The sequence below is a fragment of the Notolepis coatsorum genome (assembly GCF_963971535.1).
Source record: "Notolepis coatsorum genome assembly, chromosome: 7".
NCBI classification, from domain to species: Eukaryota; Metazoa; Chordata; class Actinopteri; order Aulopiformes; family Paralepididae; genus Notolepis; species Notolepis coatsorum.
The window spans coordinates 12,150,188-12,178,096 of NC_140171.1; the positions used below are offsets into that span (position 1 = coordinate 12,150,188).

General features: G+C 48.2%; 1 protein-coding gene across 1 annotated transcript in view; it reads left to right on the forward strand.

The window, feature by feature from the left end:
• Window positions 1-827: 827 nt before the first annotated feature.
• The window catches only part of myo15ab (myosin XVAb), a gene marked incomplete at both ends in the record, with an annotated part of 155,895 nt that continues 128,813 nt past the window's right edge, over window positions 828-27,909 (forward strand). Inside the window, 11 exon segments of the mRNA XM_084319482.1 lie at window positions 828-3,542; window positions 4,536-7,028; window positions 7,286-7,390; window positions 9,823-10,017; window positions 10,397-10,603; window positions 13,108-13,428; window positions 16,346-16,543; window positions 17,182-17,414; window positions 22,380-22,767; window positions 25,187-25,269; window positions 26,464-26,527. Of these exon segments, the coding sequence (XP_084175608.1) occupies window positions 828-3,542; window positions 4,536-7,028; window positions 7,286-7,390; window positions 9,823-10,017; window positions 10,397-10,603; window positions 13,108-13,428; window positions 16,346-16,543; window positions 17,182-17,414; window positions 22,380-22,767; window positions 25,187-25,269; window positions 26,464-26,527 (7,002 nt within the window).

Below are 27,909 nucleotides of genomic sequence, written 5' to 3' on the forward strand. Positions count from 1 at the left end.
ATAATAGCATCTGCAAATGATTTATAGATGTTTTATGAATGTCTTAACAAATCATTTGTTGAACATGAACAAATAAATAGAGGTACAGTATAGTCGTTTTTTCTATCCATTTTTCAAAGCATCTACAAATGTGTTACTACACATTAAACAACATTATTTAATGATGAACAAATCAAGTACAAACAATGTTGATAATGAGTTATAAATAATGTAGAACTAATTTGTAAATGTTATATAAATATGGTTATAAATGATTTAATAATAATTTACGAATGTATATAAATGATTTGTTCATGATTAGTTCATTATCTACAAATACCTTATAAAGGTCTTATAACTGAGTGTTATTATAAAGTGTTACTGTGATTTCTTATGCATCTTTCCACACTGAATGAATTACATAATGAGTCAAATGTCCGGTACATAATTGAAAGAGAATGCGATTTTACAGATTTGCCCATTTTAAATCAACTAATCGATTAGCCGACAAAGTCATGTGACTATTAGTCGACTAAGAATGTCGAGGATTAGCTAGCCCTAATGCTTAATGTACTTTATTAGCTGGATTGAGAATAACTGTATTGTCAATGTGGTTTACACCTGTGTGTGTGTGTGTGTGTGTGTGTGTGTGTGTGTGTGTGTGTGTGTGTGTGTGTGTGTGTGTGTGTGTGTGTGTGTGTGTGTGTGTGTGTGTGTGCGTGCGTGCGTGCGTGCGTGCGTGCGTGCGTGCGTGCGTGCGCGCGCGCGTGTGTGTGTGTGTGTGATTCCAGGTTTCCAGTACTGCGTCTCGAGGAGAGGGCATGGTGCATCCTTAGTCACCTGTCAGAATGGGCAAGAAAGACTCCAAGAAGGACTCCAAAAAGGACGCAAAGAAAGGAGGAAAACCCGAGCCAGAGAAGAAGAAAGAGGAAGAAAAGAAAGATGACAAGAAGGGAGGGAAGGACGATAAGAAGGGGGGTAAGAAAGGGAAGGAGGAGCCCCCCCCCAAGGGAAAGGGGAAGGAGGACCCTAAGGCGAAGGGCAAGGAGGACCCCAAGGGGAAAGGGAAGCCTGACCCTAAGGGAAAAGGGAAAGACGATGGAAAGAAGGGAAAGGGTAAGGGAAAGAAGGAGGAGTCAGATGAGGATATCTTGAGTGAGGAGGAGGAGCCCAGTGAGGAGGAGGAGGACTCGGAGGAAGACTCGGAGGACGACGGGGGAGGGAGGGGGGGGAGAGGCGGGAAGGGGGCAAAGGGAGGGAAAGGAGGGGGGAAGGGCAGACGCGGCGGGGGAGATTCCGACGAGGACGAGGACGAAGACGATTATGACGACGAGGAGGAGGACGACAGGAAAGCCAAGAAGCCGGCGGGCAAGGACGCCGGCCGCCATCACCACAAAGGGGGGAAGCCTGGAGTGGATGATAAGAAGAAAGTGAAGGAAGTACCTCCCCCGCCTGTGGTCAAGGCCCCCCCGAAGAAACGACTGAAGGCCATGTCCAGGATGATGATGAAGTTCAGTGGCTTCAAGGTGGCGAGGCGGAAGAACAGCAGGAAGAAGCTGAGGGGCTTGTCCCGCTTGTTCCTGGGCCTGGGGAGGAGGAAGAGCCGCGTGGCCAAGAAGAACAAGAAACGGCGCAAGTCCAAGCTGAAGACCACCTCGCGGTTCATGATGCGGTTTCACGGCAGCAAGAGGAGGAAAAAGCAGAAGGCGGAACAAGAGGCCAAGGAGAAGGCCGCGGCGGGCGGCGGAAAGAAGCCCACCTACATGCTGCTGCGCCTGGGCGGAGGGAAGGCGTCGGAGAAGAAGGGGAGCTTTTTCAAAGGGATGTTCGGGAAGAAATCCGCCGAGGGGCTACCGGAAGACTTCAAGAACAGCGGGCGCATGCTGGGCAAGGTCGCCGGCATAACCAACTGGCTGACCAAGCGTTTCCTCACCAATAAAATGCAAGAGGGAAACCGGGGCTGGGGCGGGCGTAGGTCACACAGCCGGCAGGCCAGCACCACCAGGCGTAACCTCCATGGCTACCATAACGTAGGCTATGAGCATGGGGAGGAGGCATATGGCTACGCCCCACGGGCTTCCTCCCACCAGAGAGCCCAAGGTGGCTACGATGCCGCTGGTTACCCTATTGGTTACGGTGAGGACGCGGCGGCGGCATACGGAGGGCAGCAGGGTCAGTACGGTTACTATGACGATGGAACAGGGGCAGCAGCCTACCAGGACCCGCGGTACTACCAGGACGAGGGGCTGTACGACCCCAACGCCGGTGCCTACGATGCCGGTGTCTATGACAGTGGAGCCGGGGGGGACTACTATAACCAGGAGGCCGAATACTATGGGTACCAACAACAACAGCAGCAGCCAATGGGAATGTACGGTGAGGAGGGGGCAGAGTACTACGCACCAATGGGAGAGGACTATGGTCTCTACGGGGATGCGATGGGTGGATATCCCGACCCCCAGGCTCAAGGTTACTATGACGATGGTCAGGGAGGTTACCCTGATGGACAAGGGGGTTATATTGACGACGGACAGGCGGGTTACGATCCCTACGCGGGCGCGATGGAAATGCAAGGGGGATTGCCGCAAGACTACCAACAGAACTATGGCGAAGCGGGAATGCCCTACCAAGATTACTCCCAGCAGGCCTATGGCTTAGGAGGACAAGGGATGGAACAGGTACAAGGTGTATATGGGGAGCAGCAAATGGACCAGATGGGCCAGTATGGAGATGTTGGTGGTGGCCTTCAGGGAGGGGACATAACTTTCAGAGTGCCCAGGCCACAAGTGCGTATGTTTGGGAAGGAGCGTCTCGATGTTCAGCTGCAACCACAACCCACCTTCCCTCCTGAGCCTGAATTTGAAGACATGTCAGATATCCAATACGAGGACCAGATTCCTCTTGCACCGGGGGAAGGGCTCGGCATGTATTCACCCCAGCAACAGATGATGATGTCACCGCAAGAACAGATGATGATGTCACAACAAATGATGCCACCGCAGGGGATGTCACCGCAGCAACAGATGATGTCATCACAGCAACAGATGATGATGTCACAAGAAGAACAAATGATGCTGGCACAACAAGAACAGATGATGATGGCACAACAAGAACAGATGATGTCACCACAAGAACAGATGATGATGTCACAACAAATGATGCCACCACAGGGGATGTCACCACAGCAACAGATGATGTCACCGCAAGAAGAGATGATGATGGCACAACAAATGATGCCACCACAGGGGATGTCACCACAGCAACAGATGATGTCACCGCAAGAAGAGATGATGATGGCACAACAAATGATGTCACCACAGCAACAGATGATGTCACCGCAAGAAGAGATGATGATGTCACAACAAATGATGTCACCTCAGCAACAGATGATGTCACCACAGCAACAGATGATGTCACCACAGCAACAGATGATGTCACCACAGCAGATGATGTCACCACAAGAAGAAATGATGATGTCACAACAAATGATGCCACCACAGCAACAAATGATGCCACCACAGCAACAAATGATGTCACCCCAGCAACAAATGATGGCATTACAGGTGATTCTAGTTCTGCTCTTTCATTATTGTTTTCTGTTTGGAAATACACCAAACTAATTCTGAGACTAAACATATCATTATGTGGCTTCATCAGGATGTCATAAAAAGGGAATCATAAACTATATTACAGTGTAAAATGTGAAGAGACGGTATAGTAATAAGAGAGAATACAGGATATATCAGTATACTGACATCTACAGTATATAGAGATTACTGGCCACTGTTGCATGCATCATTACATTTCCCAAGTTAGTTTCAATCTCCTTATTCCTATCATTAAAACTAGGCCGTGGTAAAGATTGTGTTAAAATTAGTGCTGTCAGGCGATAAAAAAAAATCGAATTAATTACAGGATTTGTAATTAATTAATCTAATTAATCACATTTTAATCGCATAACCATTTTAGGCCTGATATTCTATATTCTATAATCATATTTCAAATGGCATGTGTCCGGATGTCAGAATTCAGTACTGTATCTACAAAACCTTCTGTTTAATCATCTTCCCTTTATTCATTTGCTTTTCAGGTCTGGTCAATTTTAGCATGGTGTTATTCACAGTCAAAGATATAAAAAAAATATTAATTGATATTCTCATTTGGTTCATTACAATTTACTCAAGCCTAGTAACAGACACAGTATGTCTGACACTGGGAATACATTCCCTGAGATCCATAGATGTCCCTAGAATCAGATACCAAGAACATGCAAATGGACCATTTAAAAAAAAAGTCTGTAAATGTGTATTCTACGTTCTTATGGAATGAATGAGATAAAAAATAAAAATAAATATAAAAATTTTTTTTATTAATTTTTAGTAAATGTTCCTAACGAGATAATTTGCGGTGTAATTAATTAATCTAATTAACGCGATAAACTGACAGCCCTAGTTAAAATATATTTTGTCTAATTCAACCTTTTAGGTTTTAGTGGCTATTTCCATCACTGTAACATTGTTTGTTTTTTGCTTCTTTAGCAACAGAGGTCAGACCAGATGATGATGATGTCACAGAAGCAGGCGTATGGCCCGCCCTCAATCCCGACCCCAAGCGCCATGCTCATCAAACAGGCAAACCACTCCCCCCTTCCCACCCGCCGCCTCCAGCCCTCTCCAACCCCGTCCCGCCGCTCTGCCATGATGGCCTCCCCCATGATGCAGCGGCACGCCCCTCCCATGGCCTCCCCCATGGCGTCCCCCATGGCCTCCCCCATGCCTCAACTCCGGCGAAGTGCCTCCCCGCAGCCTTCCCTGCGAGGAAGACCCCCCTCCGTTATGTCGAGACAATTCTCACCGGCCTCCCCCTCCATGGGATCTCCCCACTACCCCCACCAAATGCAACCGCAGAGACCCCCTTCTTCCCTGGCCCGGGGACCCTCACCCCCTCCCTCACCCCGCATGATGCGACGGAGTCCCTCAGCCTCACCGAGAGCCTCCCTGATCCGGCGCTCTCCCCCGCCCTCCCCTCGTGCCTCCATGAGGAGGCGCAGTCCCTCACCCTCGCCTCCTGCTGCCCGAAGGGTTCACGGTTCCCCCTCCCCCCCTGGCTCCCCACAGAGAGTCCCGCAATCCCCCTGTCCTTCCTGTCACTCAGTCAGTTATTCCCCCGCAGGGCCCCGGCACGCCTCCTCATCCCCGACCCTTTCCCGCCGTTCCACTCGCGTGTTCAGGGACCCCACCCCATTGGCCAGGCCCAGGATGATGGGGCGGGGCAACGTCCCCTTGGGTACTATCAGGCCCTCCCCTATGGGTCTCCGGGGGCGACCAGTGCCCCCACCCACTCAGAATGTGCCCCCGTTCCGCAACACTCAGCAACACAGCAACCGGTCGTCCGTTCTCACAATAGAGTCTTCCCTTCAGTCCCCTTTCCACTCCCCTCAAATGACTCACCGTGTACCCCTAAGGAGGCATCAATCTGGCCGCTACCCTCCTCGCCCTGTGGCTCGAGGGCGCCCCCCGTCTCAGCAGTCTTTGAGAGGAATGCCTCCCCCCTCCCCACAATTCTCGCTTAAACACGGGCCCCACCCTATGTCCCCCCGCCACTCCCCTCAGCCCTCCTTACGAGGCATGTCTCCCCCAGCCTACGCCCAAGAGTCCTATGCGGATCCATACATGGACCAGCAGGATCATGCAGTCTGCCAGACCTGCCATGCCCCCGCCATGGGCCCAGCCCCACCTCTCTATGGTGAGATGGTGCCCGGATATGAAGGATACGAGGACCAGCTCCCCCCCTCCTCCCCGACGCTCTCCGGAGCCATGCAGAATCGGGCATCCTATGCCTCGCAGAGGCCAATGTCACCCTACGAACAGCCAATGGCCCCCTCCTCCCCGATGCTCTCCGGAGCTATGCAGAACCGGGCCTTACGAGATGCATCCTACGCGTCGCCTCTGCAGCAGCCAATGGCCCCATCGTCCCCGATGCTCTCCGGAGCCATGCAGAATCAAGCGCTGAGAGATGCCTCATATGTGTCCCCTTTCGCCGGTTCCCCGTATGGCCCATCGGTGCCTTCATCTCCCATGCTGTCTGGAGCCATGCAGCATGGTCAGGCCCTGAGCGGAATATCCTCCTACCAGACGTCCCTGCGCTCGCCATACGGTCCCACGGTGGTGACCCCCTACGGTCACACCTCTGGGCCCGGCGCGCCGCCGATGCTCCAGGACGCCCTGCAGTACCGACACGAACTGGGCAACGTCTCCTCCATGACACCTATGGCGGGCCGCCGGAACCCTTACGCGCCCAAGGGGCCCCAGCTCCAGCATGCTCTGCAGCAGAACCCCAACCTGCGCAACGCGTCGTTCCAGTCCCAGTACGGGCTCTCGGCACCCTCCACCCCGAAGCTGGGCCGCGCCATGCAGAACCAGCAGCTCATGCAGTCCTCGTATCAACTGCCGGACGGAACCTTTGTCAACCCGTACTCTGTCCCTTCCTCGCCGTCGCTCGGCAACGCCATGCAGAACCGCCAGGCCATGCAGTCCTCGTATCGACTGCCGGACGGAACCATGGCCAACCCGTACGCCCCTCGCTCACCGTCGCTCGGCAACGCCATGCAGAACCGCCAGGCCATGCAGTCCTCGTATAGACTGCCGGACGGAACCATGGCCAACCCGTACGCCCCTTCCTCACCGTCGCTCGGCAACGCCATGCAGAACCGCCAGGCCATGCAGTCCTCGTATCGACTGCCGGACGGAACCATGGCCAACCCGTACGCCCCTCGCTCACCGTCGCTCGGCAACGCCATGCAGAACCGGGGGGCCATGCAGTCCTCGTATCGACTGCCGGACGGAACCATGGCCAACCCGTACGCCCCTTCCTCGCCGATGCTCGGCAACGTCATGCAGAACCGGGGGGCCATGCAGTCCTCGTATCGACTGCCGGATGGAACCATGGCCAACCCGTACGCCCCTGCCTCGCCGAGGTTAGGCCACGCCCTACAGAACTCCCAGCTTCGGGGAGCCTCATATACCTTGCCTGACGGATCAGTTATCCGGGTGGGTAAACAAAAAACTTCATCATCATAAGCGTCCAGTATGTCTGCATGTATTATAGCTAATGTTAGAGTTGCCCAGATTTATAAATATAGGTCATATATATTTTTATGTTGTGACTTGAGTTTATCTTGCTCTTGTATCAAATCCAATGATGATCATGTGAATACCTACACGACGTAGATGCCTTGTTGAGCCAATAATAGACCATGTTTCTACATTAGGAAAGACAATACCTTCCCTCTCTCTCTCACACCCAGGACCCACGTATGCCCGTTGCTCCTAACCTGTACGGAGCTCTTCAGAACAAAGATGTCATGGGCGCCTCGTACGCCCTCCCTCAGGGCGTGGATGCCAGGCGACGGGTAACAGCTGAGCCCTTCAATACAACCAGGAATTAAGATACTATATCTACATCTATATCCTACTCCTACTAGTTACGCTGCTGGCCAGTATGATTTACTACCATAGTGTCTTTATACCTGTAATCACTGTACATAATAATACTATAACACTGTGTACATACATCCGAGCATTAGCACGATTACTCAGTAGTACTCGTTTATATAGTTTATATCCAGTTTAATCACCTTGTACATTGTATATTGCTATTGCACTTTACTGTTACATTTGCACTGTGGTTGGATGTGATATATAACGACAATACATTTGAATCGAATCTAATAACAAAAATGTAGAAATCTCTTAAATCTCAATGTATTCATGGAAATATTGTTGAAAGTAACCGTTCCATCCCTGCTCCACCTCTGTCTCTCCTCCTCTGTCTCTCCTCCTCTGTCCCTCCTCCTCTGTCTCTCCTCCTCTGTCCCTCCTCCTCTGTCTCTCCTCCTCTGTCTCTCCTCCTCTGTCCCTCCTCCTCTGTCTCTCTGTCTCTCCTCCTCTGTCTCTCTGTCTCTCCTCCTCTGTCTCTCCTCCTCTGTCTCTCCTCCTCTGTCTCTCCTCCTCTTCTGTCCCTCCTCCTCTGTCTCTCCTCCTCTGTCTCTCCTCCTCTGTCTCTCCTCCTCTTCTGTCCCTCCTCCTCTGTCTCTCCTCCTCTGTCTCTCCTCCTCTTCTGTCCCTCCTCCTCTGTCTCTCCTCCTCTGTCCCTCCTCTTCTGTCCCTCCTCCTCTGTCTCTCCTCCTCTGTCTCTCCTCCTCTGTCTCTCATCCTCTTCTGTCCCTCCTCCTCTGTCCCTCCTCATCTGTCTCTCCTCCTCTGTCTCTCCTCCTCTGTCCCTCCTCCTCTGTCTCTCCTCCTCTGTCTCTCCTCCTCTGTCTCTCCTCCTCCTCTGTCTCTCCTCCTATGTCTCTCCTCCTCTGTCTCTCCTCCTCTTCTGTCCCTCCTCCTCTGTCTCTCCTCCTCTGTCTCTCCTCCTCTTCTGTCCCTCCTCTTCTGTCCCTCCTCCTCTGTCTCTCCTCCTCTGTCTCTCCTCCTCTGTCTCTCATCCTCTTCTGTCCCTCCTCCTCTGTCCCTCCTCATCTGTCTCTCCTCCTCTGTCTCTCCTCCTCTGTCCCTCCTCCTCTGTCTCTCCTCCTCTGTCTCTCCTCCTCTGTCTCTCCTCCTCCTCTGTCTCTCCTCCTATGTCTCTCCTCCTCTGTCTCTCCTCCTCTTCTGTCCCTCCTCCTCTGTCTCTCCTCCTCTGTCCCTCCTCTTCTGTCCCTCCTCCTCTGTCTCTCCTCCTCTGTCTCTCCTCCTCTGTCTCTCATCCTCTTCTGTCCCTCCTCCTCTGTCCCTCCTCCTCTGTCTCTCCTCCTCTGTCTCTCCTCCTCTGTCTCTCCTCCTCCTCTGTCTCTCCTCCTATGTCTCTCCTCCTCTGTCTCTCCTCCTCTTCTGTCCCTCCTCCTCTGTCCCTCCTCATCTGTCTCTCCTCCTCTGTCTCTCCTCCTCTGTCTCTCCTCCTCTGTCTCTCCTCCTCTGTCCCTCCTCCTCTGTCTCTCCTCCTCTGATCCTCCTCCTCTGTCTCTCCTCCTCTGTCTCTCCTCCTCTGTCTCTCCTCCTCTGTCCCTCCTCATCTGTCTCTCCTCCTCTGTCTCTCCTCCTCTGTCTCTCCTCCTCTGTCTCTTCTCCTCTGTCTCTCCTCCTCTTCTGTCCCACCTCCTCTGTCCCTCCTCCTCTGTCTCTCCTCCTCTGTCTCTCCTCCTCTTCTGTCCCTCCTCTGTCTCTCCTCCTCTGTCTCTCCTCCTCTGTCCCTCCTCATCTGTCTCTCCTCCTCTGTCTCTCTCCCTCTGTCTCTCCTCCCCTGTCTCTCCTCCTCTGTCTCTCCTCCTCTGACCCTCCTCTTCTGTCTCTCCTCCTCTGTCTCTCCTCCTCTGTCTCTCCTCCTCTGTCTCTCCTCCTCTGTCTCTCCTCCTCTGTCCCTCCTCATCTGTCTCTCCTCCTCTGTCTCTCCTCCTCTGTCTCTCCTCCTCTGTCTCTCCTCCTCTGTCTCTCCTCCTCTGTCTCTCCTCCTCTGTCCCTCCTCATCTGTCTCTCCTCCTCTGTCTCTCCTCCTCTGTCTCTCCTCCTCTGACCCTCCTCCTCTGTCTCTCCTCCTCTGTCTCTCCTCCTCTGTCTCTCCTCCTCTGACCCTCCTCCTCTGCCTCTCCTCCTCTGTCTCTCCTCCTCTGTCTCTCCTCCTCTGTCTCTCCTCCTCTGTCTCTCCTCCTCTGTCTCTCCTCCTCTGTCCCTCCTCCTCTGTCACTCCTCCTCTGTCTCTCCTCCTCTGTCCCTCCTCCTCTGCCTCTCCTCCTCTGTCTCTCCTCCTCTGTCTCTCCTCCTCTGTCTCTCCTCCTCTGTCTCTCCTCCTCGTGTAAAAAAGCCTATCGCACCCAACCTCGCCAAGGCGCTGGACAACCCGGCCCTGCGGGGGGCCTCCTACACCCTCCCCGACGGCAGCATAATGATCGACCCCAGACAGGCCAGGTCCCCCACCCTGATGGCCGCTCTGCAGAACCCTCACCTGAAGAGCGTGTCCTACACCCTGCCAGACGGGACCATCATCATCGACCCATCGGTGCCTTAACCCCATCCATCTATCTATCTATCTATCTATCTATCTATCTATCTATCTATCTATCTATCTATCTATCTATCTATCCATCCATCCATCCATCCATCCATCCATCCATCCATCCATCCATCCATCCATCCATCCATCCATCCATCCATCCATCCATCCATCCATCCATCCATCCATCCATCCATCCATCCATCCATCCATCCATCCATCCATCCATCCATCCATCCATCCATCCATCCATCCATCCATCCATCCATCTATCTATCTATCTATCTATCTGTCTCTCTCTCTCTCTCTCTCTCTCTCTCTCTCTCTCTCTCTCTCTCTCCCTCTCTCTCTCACCCTGCTCCTCTCTCTCTCTGTCCTCCTCCAGAAAGGGCCCATCTCCCCTGACCTGGCCAGCGCCCTGAAGAACCCAGCCCTGCGCGGCGCCTCCTACACCCTCCCGGACGGCACCGTGATGATTGACCCCCACCAGCCCAAGTCGCCCACCCTCCAGGCAGCGTTGCAGAACCCCCTCCTGAAGAGCGTGTCCTACACCCTGCCGGACGGCACCATCATCATCGACCCGAGGAAGCCGGTCTCTACTAACCTCCTAACTTTACACACAACCTTATTTTTCAAATATATTGTAGCACATTCATTGTAGTTTGTTTCGTATTTGCGTATCTATTTGTCTATCTATTATACTGTCTCTCCTCCTCTGTCTCTCCTCCTCTGTCTCTCTGTCTCTCCTCCTCTGTCCCTCCTCCTCTGTCTCTCTGTCTCTCTGTCCCTCCTCCTCTGTCTCTCTGTCTCTCTGTCTCTCCTCCTCTGTCCCTCCTCCTCTGTCTCTCTGTCTCTCTGTCCCTCCTCCTCTGTCTCTCTGTCTCTCTGTCCTTCCTCCTCTGTCTCTCCTCCTCTGTCTCTCATCTCTCTGTCTCTCCTCCTCTGTCTCTCCTCCCCTGTCTCTCTATCTCTCTGTCTCTCCTCCTATGTCTCTCTGTCTCTCCTCTCTGTCTCTCCTCCTCTATCTCTCTGTCTCTCCTCCTTTATCTCTCTGTCTCTCCTCCTCTGTCTCCTCATCTGTCTCTCTGTCTCTCCTCCTCTATCTCTCTGTCTCTCCTCCTCTGTCTCTCCTCCTCTCCTCCTCTGTCCCTCCTCCTCTGTCTCTCCTCCTCTATCTCTCTGTCTCTCTGCCTCTCCTCCTCTGTCCCTCATCCACTGTCCCTCTTCTCCTCCTCTGTCTCTCCTCCTCTGTCTCTCCTCCTCTGTCTCTCTGTCTCTCCTCCTCTGTCTCTCCTCCTCTGTCTCTCTGTCTCTCCTCCTCTGTCCCTCCTCCTCTGTCTCTCTGTCTCTCTGTCCCTCCTCCTCTGTCTCTCTGTCTCTCTGTCTCTCCTCCTCTGTCCCTCCTCCTCTGTCTCTCTGTCTCTCTGTCCTTCCTCCTCTGTCTCTCCTCCTCTGTCTCTCATCTCTCTGTCTCTCCTCCTCTGTCTCTCCTCCCCTGTCTCTCTATCTCTCTGTCTCTCCTCCTATGTCTCTCTGTCTCTCCTCTCTGTCTCTCCTCCTCTATCTCTCTGTCTCTCCTCCTTTATCTCTCTGTCTCTCCTCCTCTGTCTCCTCATCTGTCTCTCTGTCTCTCCTCCTCTATCTCTCTGTCTCTCCTCCTCTGTCTCTCCTCCTCTCCTCCTCTGTCCCTCCTCCTCTGTCTCTCCTCCTCTATCTCTCTGTCTCTCTGCCTCTCCTCCTCTGTCCCTCATCCACTGTCCCTCTTCTCCTCCTCTGTCTCTCCTCCTCTGTCTCTCCTCCTCTGTCTCTCTGTCCCTCCTCCTCTGTCTCTCCTCCCCTGTCCCTCCTCTCCTCCTCTGTCTCTCCTCCTCTGTCTCTCCTCCTCTGTCTCTCCTCCTCTGTCTCTCCTCCTCTGTGCCTCCTCCTCTGCCCCTCCTCCCCTGTCTCTCCTCCTCTGTCCCTCCTCCTCTGTCTCTCCTCCTCTGTCTCTCCTCCTCTGTCTCTCATCCCCTGTCCCTCCTCCTCTGTCCCTCCTCCTCTGTCCCTCCTCCTCTGTCTCTCCTCCTCTGTCTCTCCTCCTCCTCTGTCTCTCCTCCTCTGTCTCTCCTCCTCTGTCTCTCCTCCTCTGTCTCTCCTCCTCTGTCTCTCCTCCTCTGTCCCTCCTCCTCTGTCTCTCCTCCTCTGTCCCTCCTTCCCTGTCCCTCCTCCTCTGTCTCTCCTCCTCTGTCCCTCCTCCCCTGTCCCTCCTCCTCTGTCTCTCCTCCTCTGTCTCTCCTCCCCTGTCCCTCCTCCTCTGTCCCTCCTTCCCTGTCTCTCATCCCCTGTCCCTCCTCCTCTGTCCCTCCTTCCCTGTCTCTCCTCCTCTGTCCCTCCTCCCCTGTCTCTCCTCCTCTGTCCCTCCTCCCCTGTCCCTCCTCCTCTGTCTCTCCTCCTCTGTCCCTCCTCCTCTGTCCCTCCTTCCCTGTCTCTCCTCCTCTGTCTCTCCTCCTCTGTCTCTCCTCCTCTGTCTCTCCTCCTCTGTCCCTCCTCCCCTGTCCCTCCTCCTCTGTCTCTCCTCCTCTGTCTCTCCTCCTCTGTCCCTCCTCCCCTGTCCCTCCTCCTCTGTCTCTCCTCTCCTCTGTCCCTCCTCCCCTGTCTCTCCTCCTCTGTCCCTCCTCCTCTGTCTCTCCTCTCCTCTGTCCCTCCTCCCCTGTCTCTCCTCCTCTGTCTCTCCTCCCCTGTCCCTCCTCCTCTGTCCCTCCTTCCCTGTCTCTCCTCCTCTGTCCCTCCTCCTCTGTCCCTCCTTCCCTGTCTCTCCTCCTCTGTCCCTCCTCCTCTGTCCCTCCTCCTCTGTCTCTCCTCCTCTGTGCCTCCTCCTCTCTCTCTCCTCCTCTGTCTCTCCTCCCCTGTGCCTCCTCCTCTGTCCCTCCTCCCCTGTCTCTCCTCCTCTGTCCCTCCTCCTCTGTCCCTCCTCCTCTGTCCCTCCTCCTCTGTCCCTCCTCCTCTGTCCCTCCTCCTCTGTCTCTCCTCCTCTGTCTCTCCTCCTCTGTCTCTCCTCCTCTGTCTCTCCTCCTCTGTCTCTCCTCCCCTGTCTCTCCTCCCCTGTACCTCCTCCAGAAAGGGCCCATCTCCCCCGACATCGCCAATGCCCTGCAGAACCCGGCCATCCTGGGCGCCTCCTACACCCTGCCGGACGGCACCGTGGTGATCAACCCGCACAAGCCCCGGTCGCCAACCCTCACGGCGGCGCTGATGAACCCGTACCTGAAGGGCGCGGCCTACACCCTGCCGGACGGGACGGTCATCATCGACCCGAGGAAGGCGGTCTCCCCCAGCCTGACGAGCGCGCTCATGAACCCCGCCCTGAGGAACGCCTCCTTCTCCGTGCCGGGGTCCTTCGTCGACCCCAACGTGCCCTTACCGCCCAGCCTGCTCGAGGTCAGCCATGGCTTCACTGTCTAAAGGATTATTACAGTCATCTGAGTATAGTCTACATAGAGACAACAACCGTAATCAGATTATACTATTTTTTTTGTCAGATTTTAAAAGTTTGACATTGATTGCCTAGAAGGAGAACGATTATACATATACATGACGTTACTACTAGGGCTGTCACTTTATCGCGTTAATTAGATAAATTAATTACACAGCAAATTATCGCGTTATGAAAATTAACTAAAAATGTATTGCAATTTTTTTTTTTTTTTTACATAATTTCTTTTTTTTTATCTCATTCATTCCATAAGAACGTAGAATACACATTTACAGGCTTTTTTTATATGGTCCATTTGCATGTTCTTGGTATCTGATTCTAGGGACATCTATGGATCTCAGGGAATGTATTCCCAGTGTCAGAAATACTGTGTCTGAAGTTCTGAACCAAATGAGAATATCAATTACATTATTTTTATCTTTGACTGTGAATAACACTATCCTCAAATTGACCAAACCTGAAAAATCTAAGCAAATTAATAGATGGAAGATGATTAAACAGAAGGTTTTGTAGATACAGTACTGAATTCTGCCATCCGGACACATGCAATTTGAAATATGATTATAGAATATAGAATATCAGGCATAAAATGGTTATGCGATTAAAATGCGATTAATTAGATTAATTAATTACAAATCCTGTAATTAATTAGATTAATTTTTTTAATCGCCTGACAGCACTAGTTACTACCATAGTGTCTTTATACCTGTATCACTGTACATAATAATACTATAACACTAAACTACATACATTGCTTGAGGTTAGCAAGGGTTTCACTGTCTTTTTTGCGATCCAGCGCTTCACTCTCGTCCTTGTGTGTCTGACTTGTGTATTTCTTATCCGATTCGGTTCAAACTTGGTGGAACGGATGACAGTTAACTGAGGACTTGCAACTGTTAATTTTATCTCAAATTGGTCAAAGATTAGCTATTGGTCTATATATAGTAATAATATTACTATATGTAGATGCTAAGTTGGGATGCGAGCGAGGAAGTGAATAACTACTGTTATTAGTGTTATTAAAGGTGCTAAAGATAACATTCAGCCACTAGATAATAATAATAATAATAATAATAATAATAATAATAATAATAATAATAATAATAATAATAATAATAATAATAATAATAATAATAATAGATTTATTTTATATAGCGCCTTACATAAAGTATCTCAAAGCGCTTTACATACATTACATTATGGTATATGGACAAACACAGTACATGGACAAACACAGTACTTTCACAATGACAACATGGTGGGGATACTACAGAGATCCTTAGATCCCTATATCCCTATGTATCCCTATAGATGTCATTTATCCAATCAGGTGCATTGCATGTGGGGAAATGGGAAGTAGGGAGGGGATACATGCATGTACACAACAACAATAATTTTGGACCCGCCAAAATCTTCCAGAAAAATCTAAACTGTTTTGGGAGTAAATAAATACTTTTATTCTGCACCTTTCTAAAAGCTCTGTAGATGTATTCGTTTGTAAAAATGATTACTCTACATAAAAATGTCTAATCTAAATCTAAAGCACATTTAACTACTACCTCTTTTTTAAGAAATGTTTTTGGAAAAAAAAGAAATACTAGCCTATCTGACAAGAATGTAGGCCACTGGGCCCCGTTCCCCGTACCTGGTTCAACTAAGTCGATCAAGATGTCATTATCCAGATTCAGTTAACCCGATGTTTGAAGCCGGGATTTTCCTGTTCCTCGAAGGTGGATTCAGTCTCGTTAACTCAAGCCAGACTTGAGACCCAGGATAAGTGTGCGCGGCCGCTCCAGTTGAAAAGCCAGCACGTATCGATAGCAGAGATCCTGATTCTCTAGCGGCATTGATTGATTAATTGATTTAAAACTTTATTAACATATTGCAGTACGGCTCAATCGCCTCGCCGACAAGTTAAATGCGTTATCTATAGGCTAATTTTAAGTCCCTCATTACCTCAATCAATCAGATTATATTTCTTTAAACTTGCCTGCTGGATTGAATAATCAAATGAGATCTTGCTAGCGAAAATAATTAGTTAAACTGTTATACAAAATAACGATACGGCTCTCTTCCCATTGATTGATGTATGGTCGATCTTTTACTTATCTCCACTGTGGTGTAACGGGTTCTTCTTTTGACTTTCACGCAGACGACCGGGGTTCGAAACCTAGTCTTTCCCTTCTTTTTGCGATGTAGGAATAATTCAATTTGGTGCACGTTGAGAGCTATATAAAGAATGACATCCTCAATGCATGTAGATTTATAATATTTTAACTTAAAACTAGGCTACTTTGGCGTATAATCATTAATATTATATTCCAAAAAATTATATTGGAAACACGGGGTTTCGAACACCGGTCGCTGGGTTGCCAGGATTGAGCACTACCGCTGCGCCACTGTGCCAGATGGGATAAATTCATTGTTTATACATTAATGAACGAGACAAGATCCACAATCCACGCATAGACACATAGAAACTCACTGTTGTCATGGTGATTTGGACAATCCAGGTACGGGGAACGGGAAAGTCCGGCTTAAGTCAGACTTAACCGAAAGTTATCCGGCTAACTCAGTTATCCAGGTACAGGGAACAGGGCGGGCCCAGTAGGCTAATGACATTGAATAAAACAAGGTAAGTAGATACCAAAACATGGTTTCAGTGGAAGCCAAGATGATTTCCTGTCGCAGCATTTGCTAATATCAACAGCTGACAGGAAATCTAAATGTAGTTTCTTCTAGAGTGCTTTGTTTGTCTTAGTTCTCACATTGCAACAAGCCGCCAGACGGTTGAGTGGGCTCTAACTTTAACGTGTGTGGCTGAAGTGACCTGACTTGAGCTGCTGTTGTTGTGATGTTCAGGCCATGAACAACCCGTCGCTGAAGGGAGCGTCGTACACCCTCCCAGACGGAAGCATGATACTGGACCCCAGGAAGCCCAAGAGCCCCACCCTGATGGCCGCCCTCCAGAACCCAGAACTCAAGGGGGTGTCCTACATCCTGCCGGACGGGACCATCGTCATCGACCCACGGAAACACCTCGCTCCTAACCTGTCTCACGTAAATACCCGTCTTTCCTTTAACCTAAAGTGTGCAGTGTCCATCTCTATATAGTCGAAGCGACCTGATGGCCGCATCGTCAAACTTGACCCCCCCCCCCCCCCCATAGCCAATCAAAAGTCAGTAAAGCTCTGATAAGTGATAGTGAAAATTAGGAATGCTCGATATTGGCTTTTTTACCGATACCAATATACCGATATTGTCCAACTCTTAATTTCCGATACCGATATCAACCGATACCGATATATGCAGGGTTTCCCCCCCCCAAAAAACTGAATAATTTCAGGTAATTAACATTACATATCTCTTGTTGTGGAATTAACACAACATTATGCATACTTTTGACAATAAATAAGATCAGAATTTGTTCTTACTTGCTTGCCTGGGTAAATAAAGGTTATAGAAATGTAAAAAAGAAAAAAAGAAAAAAAAAATGTAAAACCGATACAGATATTTTCCGATATCATATTTGAATGCCGATATAGGTAGGCCGATAATATCGGACATCCCTAATGAAAATGAAAGCTTTGCACGATAAGGGTAATAATGTGGTCCATGATGATGACGATAATGATGCAAACAGGGTATGGTTACTATAAAAAGCAGAGTCCTTATTGCCGCTGCCTCCTCCTCCGCAGGCTCTTCTGAACCCGAACCTCCGCAAGGCGTCGTACGTGCTCCAAGACGGGACTCTGATGATCCCGGGCCAGAGGCCCAACCTGACGTCGGCGCTGAGGATGAACCGGGGCCTGCGGGAGATGGACCTCTACAAGTTCGCGGAGGACTCTTCCTTCACGGGCGCCCCCAAGCCCCAGCTGCCCAACCTCTCCTCCGTACTGGAGAACCAGGGCATGCGTGACGCCAGGTTCAGGTAGGGATTCTTCATTCTTGCTGGTTTCTTGCATCATCAATAATTAAAAGGGGCACTAATGGCGTTTTATTTTGCATGTGGTCTCACACGCGTCCGAAAAACTGTAAAACCGTTTTGCACACGTTCATTTAGTGTGACCGTTATTGGGAAATAAAATTATATGGTAGTGTAACGGAGGTGTAACTGAGGGGTACAATTCCCTGACTGTATTAATAAGTATGGTATCATTAAACCACTACTGTCTTATGTACATTACTACTGGCCATACAGTACACAGGTATATGATGTGAACACTTCCCACAATGACACGGTTCCACACAAATCTGGGTTATAATAATATTTATTAGCAGCAATGATAGTAAATAACAATACTTTACGTAGGGTCGCGCTTATAAGGCGAAAGAATGTGCGTGAGTAAATCAATAGCGTAAGTCCATTAGAATAGTACGCAGGAGATAATAAATACCACCTGTATCAATAGGAATTATATCTATGGTACACTAGTAGGGAAGCGGGAGATACTAGTAGGGTCCCTCCGGTTGTAGGCCAGCAGGGGGAGGAAATGTTCGAATGCAAACTCTGGATCAACGGGGAATCAATAAGCTCCAGCTACGGGAGTCGGTACATTACTCCCTTGATCGGCAGACGAAAGCAGCAGCTGTAATCCAAGTATGCGTGCAGCATAGGTGAAAGCCAGCCAGCCTCTCCAAGAGATGGGCTCGAGTGATGTTCCTCACGGGTAAATCCCACACAGTAGTGGGTGGTGTAGACGATTCTCCTCCGCTCCAACAGCCACAGGACCAAAGCAATAATAATAATAATAATCCAGCCGGAAAAGGGCTCTGCATTCACCGGGGTAGATTCTCCGGTGCGCGGTACTTCACATTAACTAGGTCGAACTTGACGTTATTCCACTAAGCTCTGACACTTTACTGTCCTATTCGCACGCGGTTATAAGTGCTCTATTTAGACACACGGTTGCTCACTTCACTTGGTCGTTGACTCGTGATGAAGGCTTTACGTTTGAGGGTAACACGTTTCTAGGTTAACTTGACTTTAGGCTAAGTCCTTCTGTATCCACCTGCGACGTATTTATACGTTAGGTGAACAAACTAGTACCAGCCTTATTCCTGTCTCGTATTCTTGCGCAGAGCCGGGCATGTCCAGGCAAGCCTTGGCGGTGACTTTGAACTAGACATTGGGGGTATGGCTGTGGCGCCTAGTGGATCGCTTCCAATAGGAGAACGAAATATTATGGTCTGTACTAGGTAAAAGGGATATTCCGTGTATATGTACAAAGAATACACAAGGGATATCAGACGATATACAAATATTATGCAATATATATCAAGTAGTAAATATATATATTCGGTTTAATCTGATCCTTCGTAACAGGAGGTCTGTGAGTAATATCCACAGTCACGATAAACACGTGTGTTGTGAAGTGACTGTGGCAGTAAGCGGACTGCGAGTTATACTCACTTCCCCATAACATGGTTAAAAGACACATAGATACGGTACCCAGGAGTGAATTCACCTCTTAGTGCAGCGTGGGAGACCCGTGTTCGACTCTTCCTCGCGGCATCGACATTTAATACACAACGCAGAGGAGTCATATACAATCTGTCACAGTAGCAGTCCCCATAAGACAAGGTATTGAAATTGTTTTCATCTATATCATTTCATGGTGCTGTAATTAACACAACACAAGGATTCAATGTCCCTGATGACATCACTGGTGTCTTTTACTCCCAATTACTGTCACACCAAATGAATGTGTGCAAAACGGTTTAGAGTTGTTGTTGGATGTGTGTGAGATTATGTGCAAAATAAATCGGCATTGGTTTTTTTTAGTACCCCTTTAAGGCCCCACACAAAATGTCATGGTGAACCACGGTGAGCCCGATTACGTGCTGGACCTGGTCCACACCGTCCCAGGCTCTGACCAAGTTCAGGCAATGTCCGAATTATTGTGGCAAAGTTGTGTGCATTGTAGCCGGTACCAGGAGGCTGTCCCCATCGACCAATAGGAACACTGAAGGCAAGGACACAACATGTTTGACAGGCTGGTATGAAAAAGAAAAAATTATGTAAAAATGATTGGACCGGAGATTGATCGGAACATGAGTCTTTATGATGTGAGAACGAAAGCCATTTCATGGGTCATCTGGGACACGACTGTTTGACCGCGACAGACCCTCAGATCAGACACTGCTTGGGGGAGAAACAGCAGAGCTAAAGTACCGGGTGAGCAAACTAGATAACATTGAAATAATAATGACTGCATACAGTACATGCGTGTGACGTTGTGCCAGCGGTGGAAGTGAAAGTGTTAAACCGATGTGTGTCGTCTAGCAGCCGGTGGCTGACGTACGACGAATGCAGCCTCGTATCACCAGGTACGACAGCAGACAGGCTCACACAGTCTGACAAGGCCCATGAGCCAGATTTAACCTCTTTCCCATTGTGTCTGCGTGCAATCCGATATAATAATAAACATAAAACATTGCAGGAACACGGCAACATTTTGGGAAATTAGCTTATCGTCTTCTCCGGAGAGAGACAAGAAGATAGATACCAGTTTCCTCTCTGTGCGTTCGGTAGAAAGCTATCTGGCTGCACGTTAGCCTAGCTTAGCACAATGAACGGAAGCGGACAGGTCCGGTTAGCCTTCGGGAGAGGTGTTAGTTGGACAACGCCTATAGGCTAACCGGACCTGTCCGCTTCCATTCATTGTGCTAAGCTAGGCTAACGTGAAGATATCTATCTTCTTGTCTCTCTCTAGAGAAGACGGTAAGCCCATTTCCCAAAATGTTGAATGAGTGTTCCTTTGAATTGCAGCGCGTGGGGGGGGGGGGGGGGGGGGGGGGGCGCCTTTGGGAGGCGGGTATACTGTGAATGGTATTTTCCATGATAATTCTGGCTGATTGTTTGGTACACTCTTCACAACCGGAGAGACGGGATGAGAGGAAGTCTGTATGAGAGGAAGTAGTGTTTGCACGACCCCGTGATTGCCGATAGAAGTGGTGCTGAACCGGAACAACTGAAAGTAAAGAACAGTGATCTCCACACAGTATACTGCTGTCGGCCTTATCAGCCCCGGTTCAAACAAACCTGATAAAGCTCTTCCTGGGTGAAAAACCCTGAGACTCAACTCTGCCTATTTTGGCTGGGGCGACAGTGGCTCAGGAGGTAGAGCAGTTGTCCAGAGGTTCCCGGTTAGACTCCCGCTCCTCCCAGGCAGCTTGTTGAAGTGTCCTTGAGCAAGACACTTAACCCCTAATTGCGCCCGGTGAGCAGGTTGGCACCTTGCATGGTTGCCTCTGCCATCGGGGTGTGAATGTGTGAGTGAACGGTGAAGGAATCTATGTTTTTCAATGTGTATATAATGTATTGGTGGGTGACAGCATCTACTCAGACGGATCTATAGATCTTAAAAGTAGCCGGCAGCCAGTGTGTGTCTCCACGGTAGCAAGCAGGGTGTGTGAATGCCAAGGTCGTCAGCAGGTTTGTAACCAAAACATTGATAAGCACTGAGAGCAGGCAGGTTTGGTCAGAGAGAAGTAGGGGGATAGTTTGACATCGATAGAACCATGCTAAAGGTGAAGAGCAGTTGCCATGGCAGCGCGTCACGTAGTAGGGGGGGCGGGCCCCCGTTGCTAGGGAGAAGACGTTATGATGTGAGTTTCTTCCGGGATAAGTTAGACTGAGACACGAGGCACAATCGAGCAGACTGTGAGATCCTTCCTCACCCTCGCCGGGTAGGGGAGGGGAATATGACACATCATCGCTAGCTTTGGCTAACAGGGGAGGTTTTGGCTACGATGAGGCCCAGAACCATGGGACTGATGAGAGAAGAGACGGTGGAGAATACTGAATTTAGTTTTCCTTCAAAGACTGTTCAAGGACAGTCTTTGTTTTGGTACAGAGGTTTTGTTTATGGAATAAAGTAAGTTTTTCCAAGAAAGGTACCACGTCTGCCAGTGTCGAATTCTTATGATTACGGATTGCATTAAGGGCGATGACAAAGTTGTACAGCCAGTATGAGAAGGTCGACTTCAGAGAGAGAAATAAACACAACGCAGAAATTTCACGAACACAGATGACGAGGTGATACTGGCTGATTACAGAAACATCTAACAACGGGTAAAATGTGAGGAACAAATTGTAAAGCGTGTTGGATAAAAGCGCTATATAAATGCAGCCATTTATTTTGGTTGGAAATGTGAATGTAAACAGAAGTGAACTGTTCACAAGAAGACTTCTTTTTAGTTCGATTTTTCAGAGACTTCCGCTGACATTGCAAACAAAGGCTATCAATTCCCTCTTTCAAAATATCTAAAATGAAGACACTGGTGTGAGTGCTTTTTAGATGGACTGCTGAAACAAGTCATGTCTTAAAAAAGTGATCAATATGACTAGGTGTGTAACTTTTCCTTGGCAATGAAACGGGGAATAGTAATCAAACCATTAGGGACCTGCATGCCGCTTCTATCTCTATTCATTATTCAATATCTACAAGTTTTACCCTGAGGGATTATTTAGAATAAAGTGCTAAGTGCTAAAAAAATGGAAAAGTAGGCTACTTACATTATTGACGCTTGAACTACCAAAATAGCGTTAGCATAAATAAAGAAGGTAGGCCAAGTGGAGTTTACATAGCTTGCATACAACCGTGTCTTGAGGTTCCAGAAGTTGATCAAAATCCAAAACGGGGCTTTTAGATTGCGCTCAGAGTGAAAATCACTATCTTTGTGACCGAGTTGGGTTCTGGACTCTCTGCCATCAGGCCATGCGGTTGTTGTTGTTGTTGTTACTACTGGCACGTTATTCAGCTCAATGAAAGTGACGTTGCGTGTCTCCTGTCCGTCATGCAGCGCATTCAGGCCCATGCGAGAGGTTGAGAGGAACCTTTGTGTGCCGTTACTTACAACCCCGAAATATGACCCATTCCTTCCTCCACAGGCTACCAGATAACAGTCTGCTCAACCGCAGCTTCCATAACCCGGCCATAGGCGACGCGCTCCAAAACCAGCAGCTCCGCTACGCCTCCTACAGGGTGCCCATGGCGATGCACAGCGAGGACGCCCCCTACGCCCAGGTGACGCCGTACGGGCCGCGCTCGGGCCACTGGGCGAGGAACACCTGGGACGGAGGGGACGGAGCGGAGGACTTCTGGGTGACCGAGAGGGTCCTCCCGCACGGGACCGTCCAGAACCTCTCCAAGTGGTCGTACCGGGACGACGGGGGCCTGGGAGGTTACACCCCGCCGCCGCCATCAGCAGGAGGCAAGCAGGAGGCTGAGTGGAGCCCCAGCAGAGAGAAGCCGCCGGGAAAGAGTTGGTATGACAAGGTAGCTACGCCAATCCTCCCCTTCCTCCACAGAGGAGACAGTTGTAGAGTTCACTTTCACTTTCACTTTCACTTCATTCATTCATGCTTGCAGTAGAGCAGGTGTCAGGAACCTTTTTGACTGGGAGAGCCATAAAAGCCAAATATTTCTAAATATATTTCATTGAGAGCCATATAGTATTTTTAACATATAATAAATTAAATATGTCTTACTTTTAATGCGACTTCTGGTGCTGCATGGTTTTGCGGATGGCCTTGTAATCTGGTTCATACGTGGTGAGATTGAGCTTCATGCAGGCGTTGAGGCTTCCATCAGTTAAACGTGAGCGTAGGTTGGTCTTAATGTTCCTCATATGCGAGAATGACTGCCCACATGCATATGTAGAGCCAAACATGGTCAATACGGCAATACTCACGCTGCATTGTGTGGTATGTCACAGGAAGCTTGTTCCAAGTTTTAAGAATCAGCTGGTCTTCAGGTTGAAGATTTTTTATTTCTGTCCACTTGTGTTCCCTCGCCAGCTCTGCTCGCTATATCTTCAGCTACAGATACTATTAGCTGTATCTTCAAAACTAATTTCTGTTTACTTTAAAACGACACAGTATTATTAAGAAATATCACAAGTATTAAAAAAAAAAAAAAAATATATATTATTTTTTTTACTCTAAAATTTCTGGGAGCCATATGCTGTCACCAGAAGAGCCATATATGGCTCGCGAGCCATAGGTTCCCGACCCCTGCAGTAGAGTAATAGGCTACTGAAAAACTGCAGAATTGTATAAGATCATAGACGATAAACCAAAAAATTACACATTTGTACTAAATAAATACATTAAACATTTTTATTTCCTACACAAGTTCAAAACATTGTCTTTTAAGACCCTTGAACAGCCTAACTGCAGTGTGCTGCAGAGTTGAGTCTCTCAGTCTGTCTGTATTGGCCTTCAGTTTGTTGTGGTTCCTCAGTCTGTTTTTATTGTTCTATAACACTGAACTCTCCACACACAAGTACACATGAGCACACACACACATACACACACATACACACACACAACACACATGCTGCAATCGCTCACACACAAACGGTGACTTTAAACCAAATGGAAAGGACACTTTAAAGGAATGAGGAAAATAAAGGTCACTTTAAGGAAAGAACCGATGTGGTTCTTGTATAGTATAGTTTAGATATAGCAAGTATAGCATAAGTGGTCCAGCCGCCTCATGTTGGGGCCAACGGGTCACGCAGGGGATGCTGCGGTTTCTGCAACTATCCTTTTTGTGACCTTTTTATTAGGGTGTTAATTAAGAGCCAATTGAACAACACAATAACACTAACAAAGGACTTTTGTTTAAAGTACAAATAGCTGCAGTTAATTTATCACTATAGGTCGTGCTCTCTGCAGGATGAGACATCCGAAGACTATATTAGCGTAATCGGTTTTGTGGCTGCATTTGTATTATTAAAAGGCTTGCTATAATTGGTATTGGATTATATTGAAAGGAATAATAATTAATATACTGGTATTAGCCTCATAAAAGCTTACTGTTAAACCTCTACTTTCTTCATCTAAGAAAACCAACTGAGGCTGCAATTACATAGTCATCTTCTCTCAGGAATTTGTGATATTCTTTTTTGTATTTTTTTTTTTTGTATTATTTTAACAAACACATAAACAAACATGACAACACACGATTAGATATACAAGCATTGTAAAACAGTGTACATCAGTTAACTCATCGTTTGGATAAATGTCTTATACAAGATATACCCCTAATACCTGCTATCTATTCCCCTACACACATATGCTCTTGCTCGCACCCCCCACCCTGGACCCCCCCATGGATAATCCATCCATTATCCTTCACTCCTAACCAGACACTACCTCTATATTGTATGCTAATGCATTTACAGTAAGCATAAACTTTTTTTTTATAATATACAATTGGTTGTAAATTATATTGGGCAAACTTAGGTCCAAAATATGTAGGTAATTAGAAAATGAACAATTAAATGAACAACATGTAAGGAATATTATGCCTTTTTTAAAGAATCCAAGAAAACATTTGTGTAGATAGAAGACAGTATTGCAGGATATGGATGTCCCCTCTTAGTTCAGCTTCCAAGTCCCACTTTATTTTTTTTTAAACATTTTAACTTATATTTCAAAATATATATATATATATATATATATATATATATATATATATATATATATATATATATATATATATATATATATATATATATATATATATATATATATATATATATTATGACCAAGCAACTTAAAACAAAATTTTATGTCTTTTTTGTTTTCTAAAAATTTTCAGAAACTGTATAGCCCCCTGTTCACCCAGAAAACGTGTGTGTGTGTGTGTGTGTGTGTGTGTGTGTGTGTGTGTGTGTGTGCGTGTCCAGGTCTACTCCATCCGCAGCATGCCCGCAGTCGCCCACAGGACCAGGAACTGGGCGGAGGGGATAGAGGACATGACTCAGTTGGCGTGAGTACCAGCCTGCTGTCAATCACCCAGTCCATACTCATACATATAGAAGCAACTTAAAGGTGCTGCACCCAGTCCATACTCAGACATATAGAAGCAACTTAAAGGTGCTGCACCCAGGCCATACTCATACATATAGAAGCACCTTAAAGGTGCTGCACCCAGTCCATACTCATACATATACTGTAGAAGCAACTTAAAGGTGCTGCACCCAGTCCATACTCATACATATAGAAGCAACTTAAAGGTGCTGCACCCAGTCCATACTCAGACATATAGAAGCAACTTAAAGGTGCTGCACCCAGGCCATACTCATAGAAGCAACTTAAAGGTGCTGCACCCAGTCCATACTCAGACATATAGAAGCAACTTAAAGGTGCTGCACCCAGTCCATACTCACACATATAGAAGCAACTTAAAGGTGCTGCACCCAGGCCATACTCATACATATAGAAGCAACTTAAAGGTGCTGCACCCAGGCCATACTCATACATATAGAAGCAACTTAAAGATGCTGCAAGTGGTATCTTTGTATCTACATTAATTGGTGGATTCAAATAAAGCATTTAAAATGTCCTGTCTGTCTCTCTGTGTCTGTCTCTCTGTGTGTCTGTCTCTCTGTGCGTCTGTCTCTCTGTGTGTCTGTCTCTCTGTGCGTCTGTCTCTCCGTGTGTCTGTCTCTCTGTGCGTCTGTCTCTCTGTGTGTCTGTCTCTCTGTGTGTCTGTCTCTCTGTGCGTCTGTCTCTCTGTGTGTCTGTCTCTCTGTGTGTCTGTCTCTCTGTGTGTCTGTCTCTCTGTGTGTCTGTCTCTCTGTGCGTCTGTCTCTCTGTGTGTCTGTCTCTCTGTGCGTCTGTCTCTCTGTGTGTCTGTCTCTCTGTGTGTCTGTCTCTCTGTGCGTCTGTCTCTCTGTGTGTCTGTCTCTCTGTGTGTCTGTCTCTCTGTGTGTCTGTCTCTCTGTGTGTCTGTCTCTCTCTGTGCGTCTGTCTCTGTGTGTCTGTCTCTCTGTATGATTGTCTCTCTGTGTGTCTGTCTATGTGTGTCTGTCTCTCTGTGTGTCTGTCTCTCTGTGCGTCTGTCTCTCTGTGCGTCTGTCTCTCTGTGTGTCTGTCTCTCTGTGTGTCTGTCTCTCTGTGCGTCTGTCTCTCTGTGTGTCTGTCTCTCTGTGTGTCTGTCTCTCTGTGTGTCTGATCGCAGGGAGCTGAACGAGCCGATGGTGTTGATGAACCTGAAGAAGCGCTACGACCAGGAGCTCATATATGTACGTTTAGACTAGGGCTGTCAGTTTATCGCGTTAATTAAATTAATTAATTACACAGCAAATTATCGCGTTATGAAAATTAACTCAAAATTAATTACAATTTTTTTTTTTTTTTTTATATAATATTTTTTTTGTATCTCATTCATTCCATAAGAATGTAGAATACACATTTACAGATTTTTTTTTTTAATATGGTCCATTTGCATGTTCTTGGTATCTGATTCTAGGGACCTCAGGGAATGTATTCCCAGTGTCAGAAATACTGTGGGCTAGATCCACAAAGAATGGATTACACGGTGCAAGTTGCACCCTTACTTACAATTCATTATGAATTGAAAATGGGGGACCCTGATGTAAACAAGACGAAAGTCTTTCTCTGGTCTGCATCCCCTTAACAATTGTGCATTGAGCCATACTGTAATTAATTAGATTAATTTTTTTAATCGCCTGACAGCACTCGTTTAGACAGATGAGACTAGCTGGCTCTACGGATAGGAGCTCATACTAGCTGGCTCTCCCTTGGGTCTGAAAGCAGCTCATAACATCACGTTGACTCACCACGGTGGTGTGTTGGGTCTGAAAGCAAAGCAGCTCATAACATCACGTTGACTCACCGCGGTGGTGTGTCGGGTCTGAAAGCAGCTCATAACATCACAGTGACTCACCGCGGTGGTGTGTTGGGTCTGAAAGCAGCTCATAACATCACGTTGACTCACTGCGGTGGTGTGTCGGGTCTGAAAGCAGCTCATAACATCACGTTGACTCACCGCGGTGGTGTGTCGGGTCTGAAAGCAAAGCAGCTCATAACATCACGTTGACTCACTGCGGTGGTGTGTCGGGTCTGAAAGCAGCTCATAACATCACGTTGACTCACTGCGGTGGTGTGTCGGGTCTGAAAGCAAAGCAGCTCATAACATCACGTTGACTCACTGCGGTGGTGTGTCGGGTCTGAAAGCAGCTCATAACATCACGTTGACTCACTGCGGTGGTGTGTCGGGTCTGAAAGCAGCTCATAACATCACAGTGACTCACCGCGGTGGTGTGTGTCGGGTCTGGTCTCTCTTGTGACTGATACGGCAATATATTGCAATATTTTGCGTGCCAATATTTTATAGATACAGTGATGCCAAGTATGGTATCGTGGGACCTCTGTAAACAAGCCTGGCAAGCATGGAGCCAAACTTCTACGTAAAAGCCCCTGTGCGCGCGCTGACAGCCCGGTGTCTTGGTAACGCACACGGGAATGGAGAAGTCATCTCTTTCCTATACTCCTTTAATGAGGTTGACATTGCAGGGAGTGATTTGCGAGTTCAGAGATGCTGTGAGGCTGTTTGTTCGTTTCTCAGTGTCCCCGCTTTCAGACCCAAGGGGAGAGCTAGCCT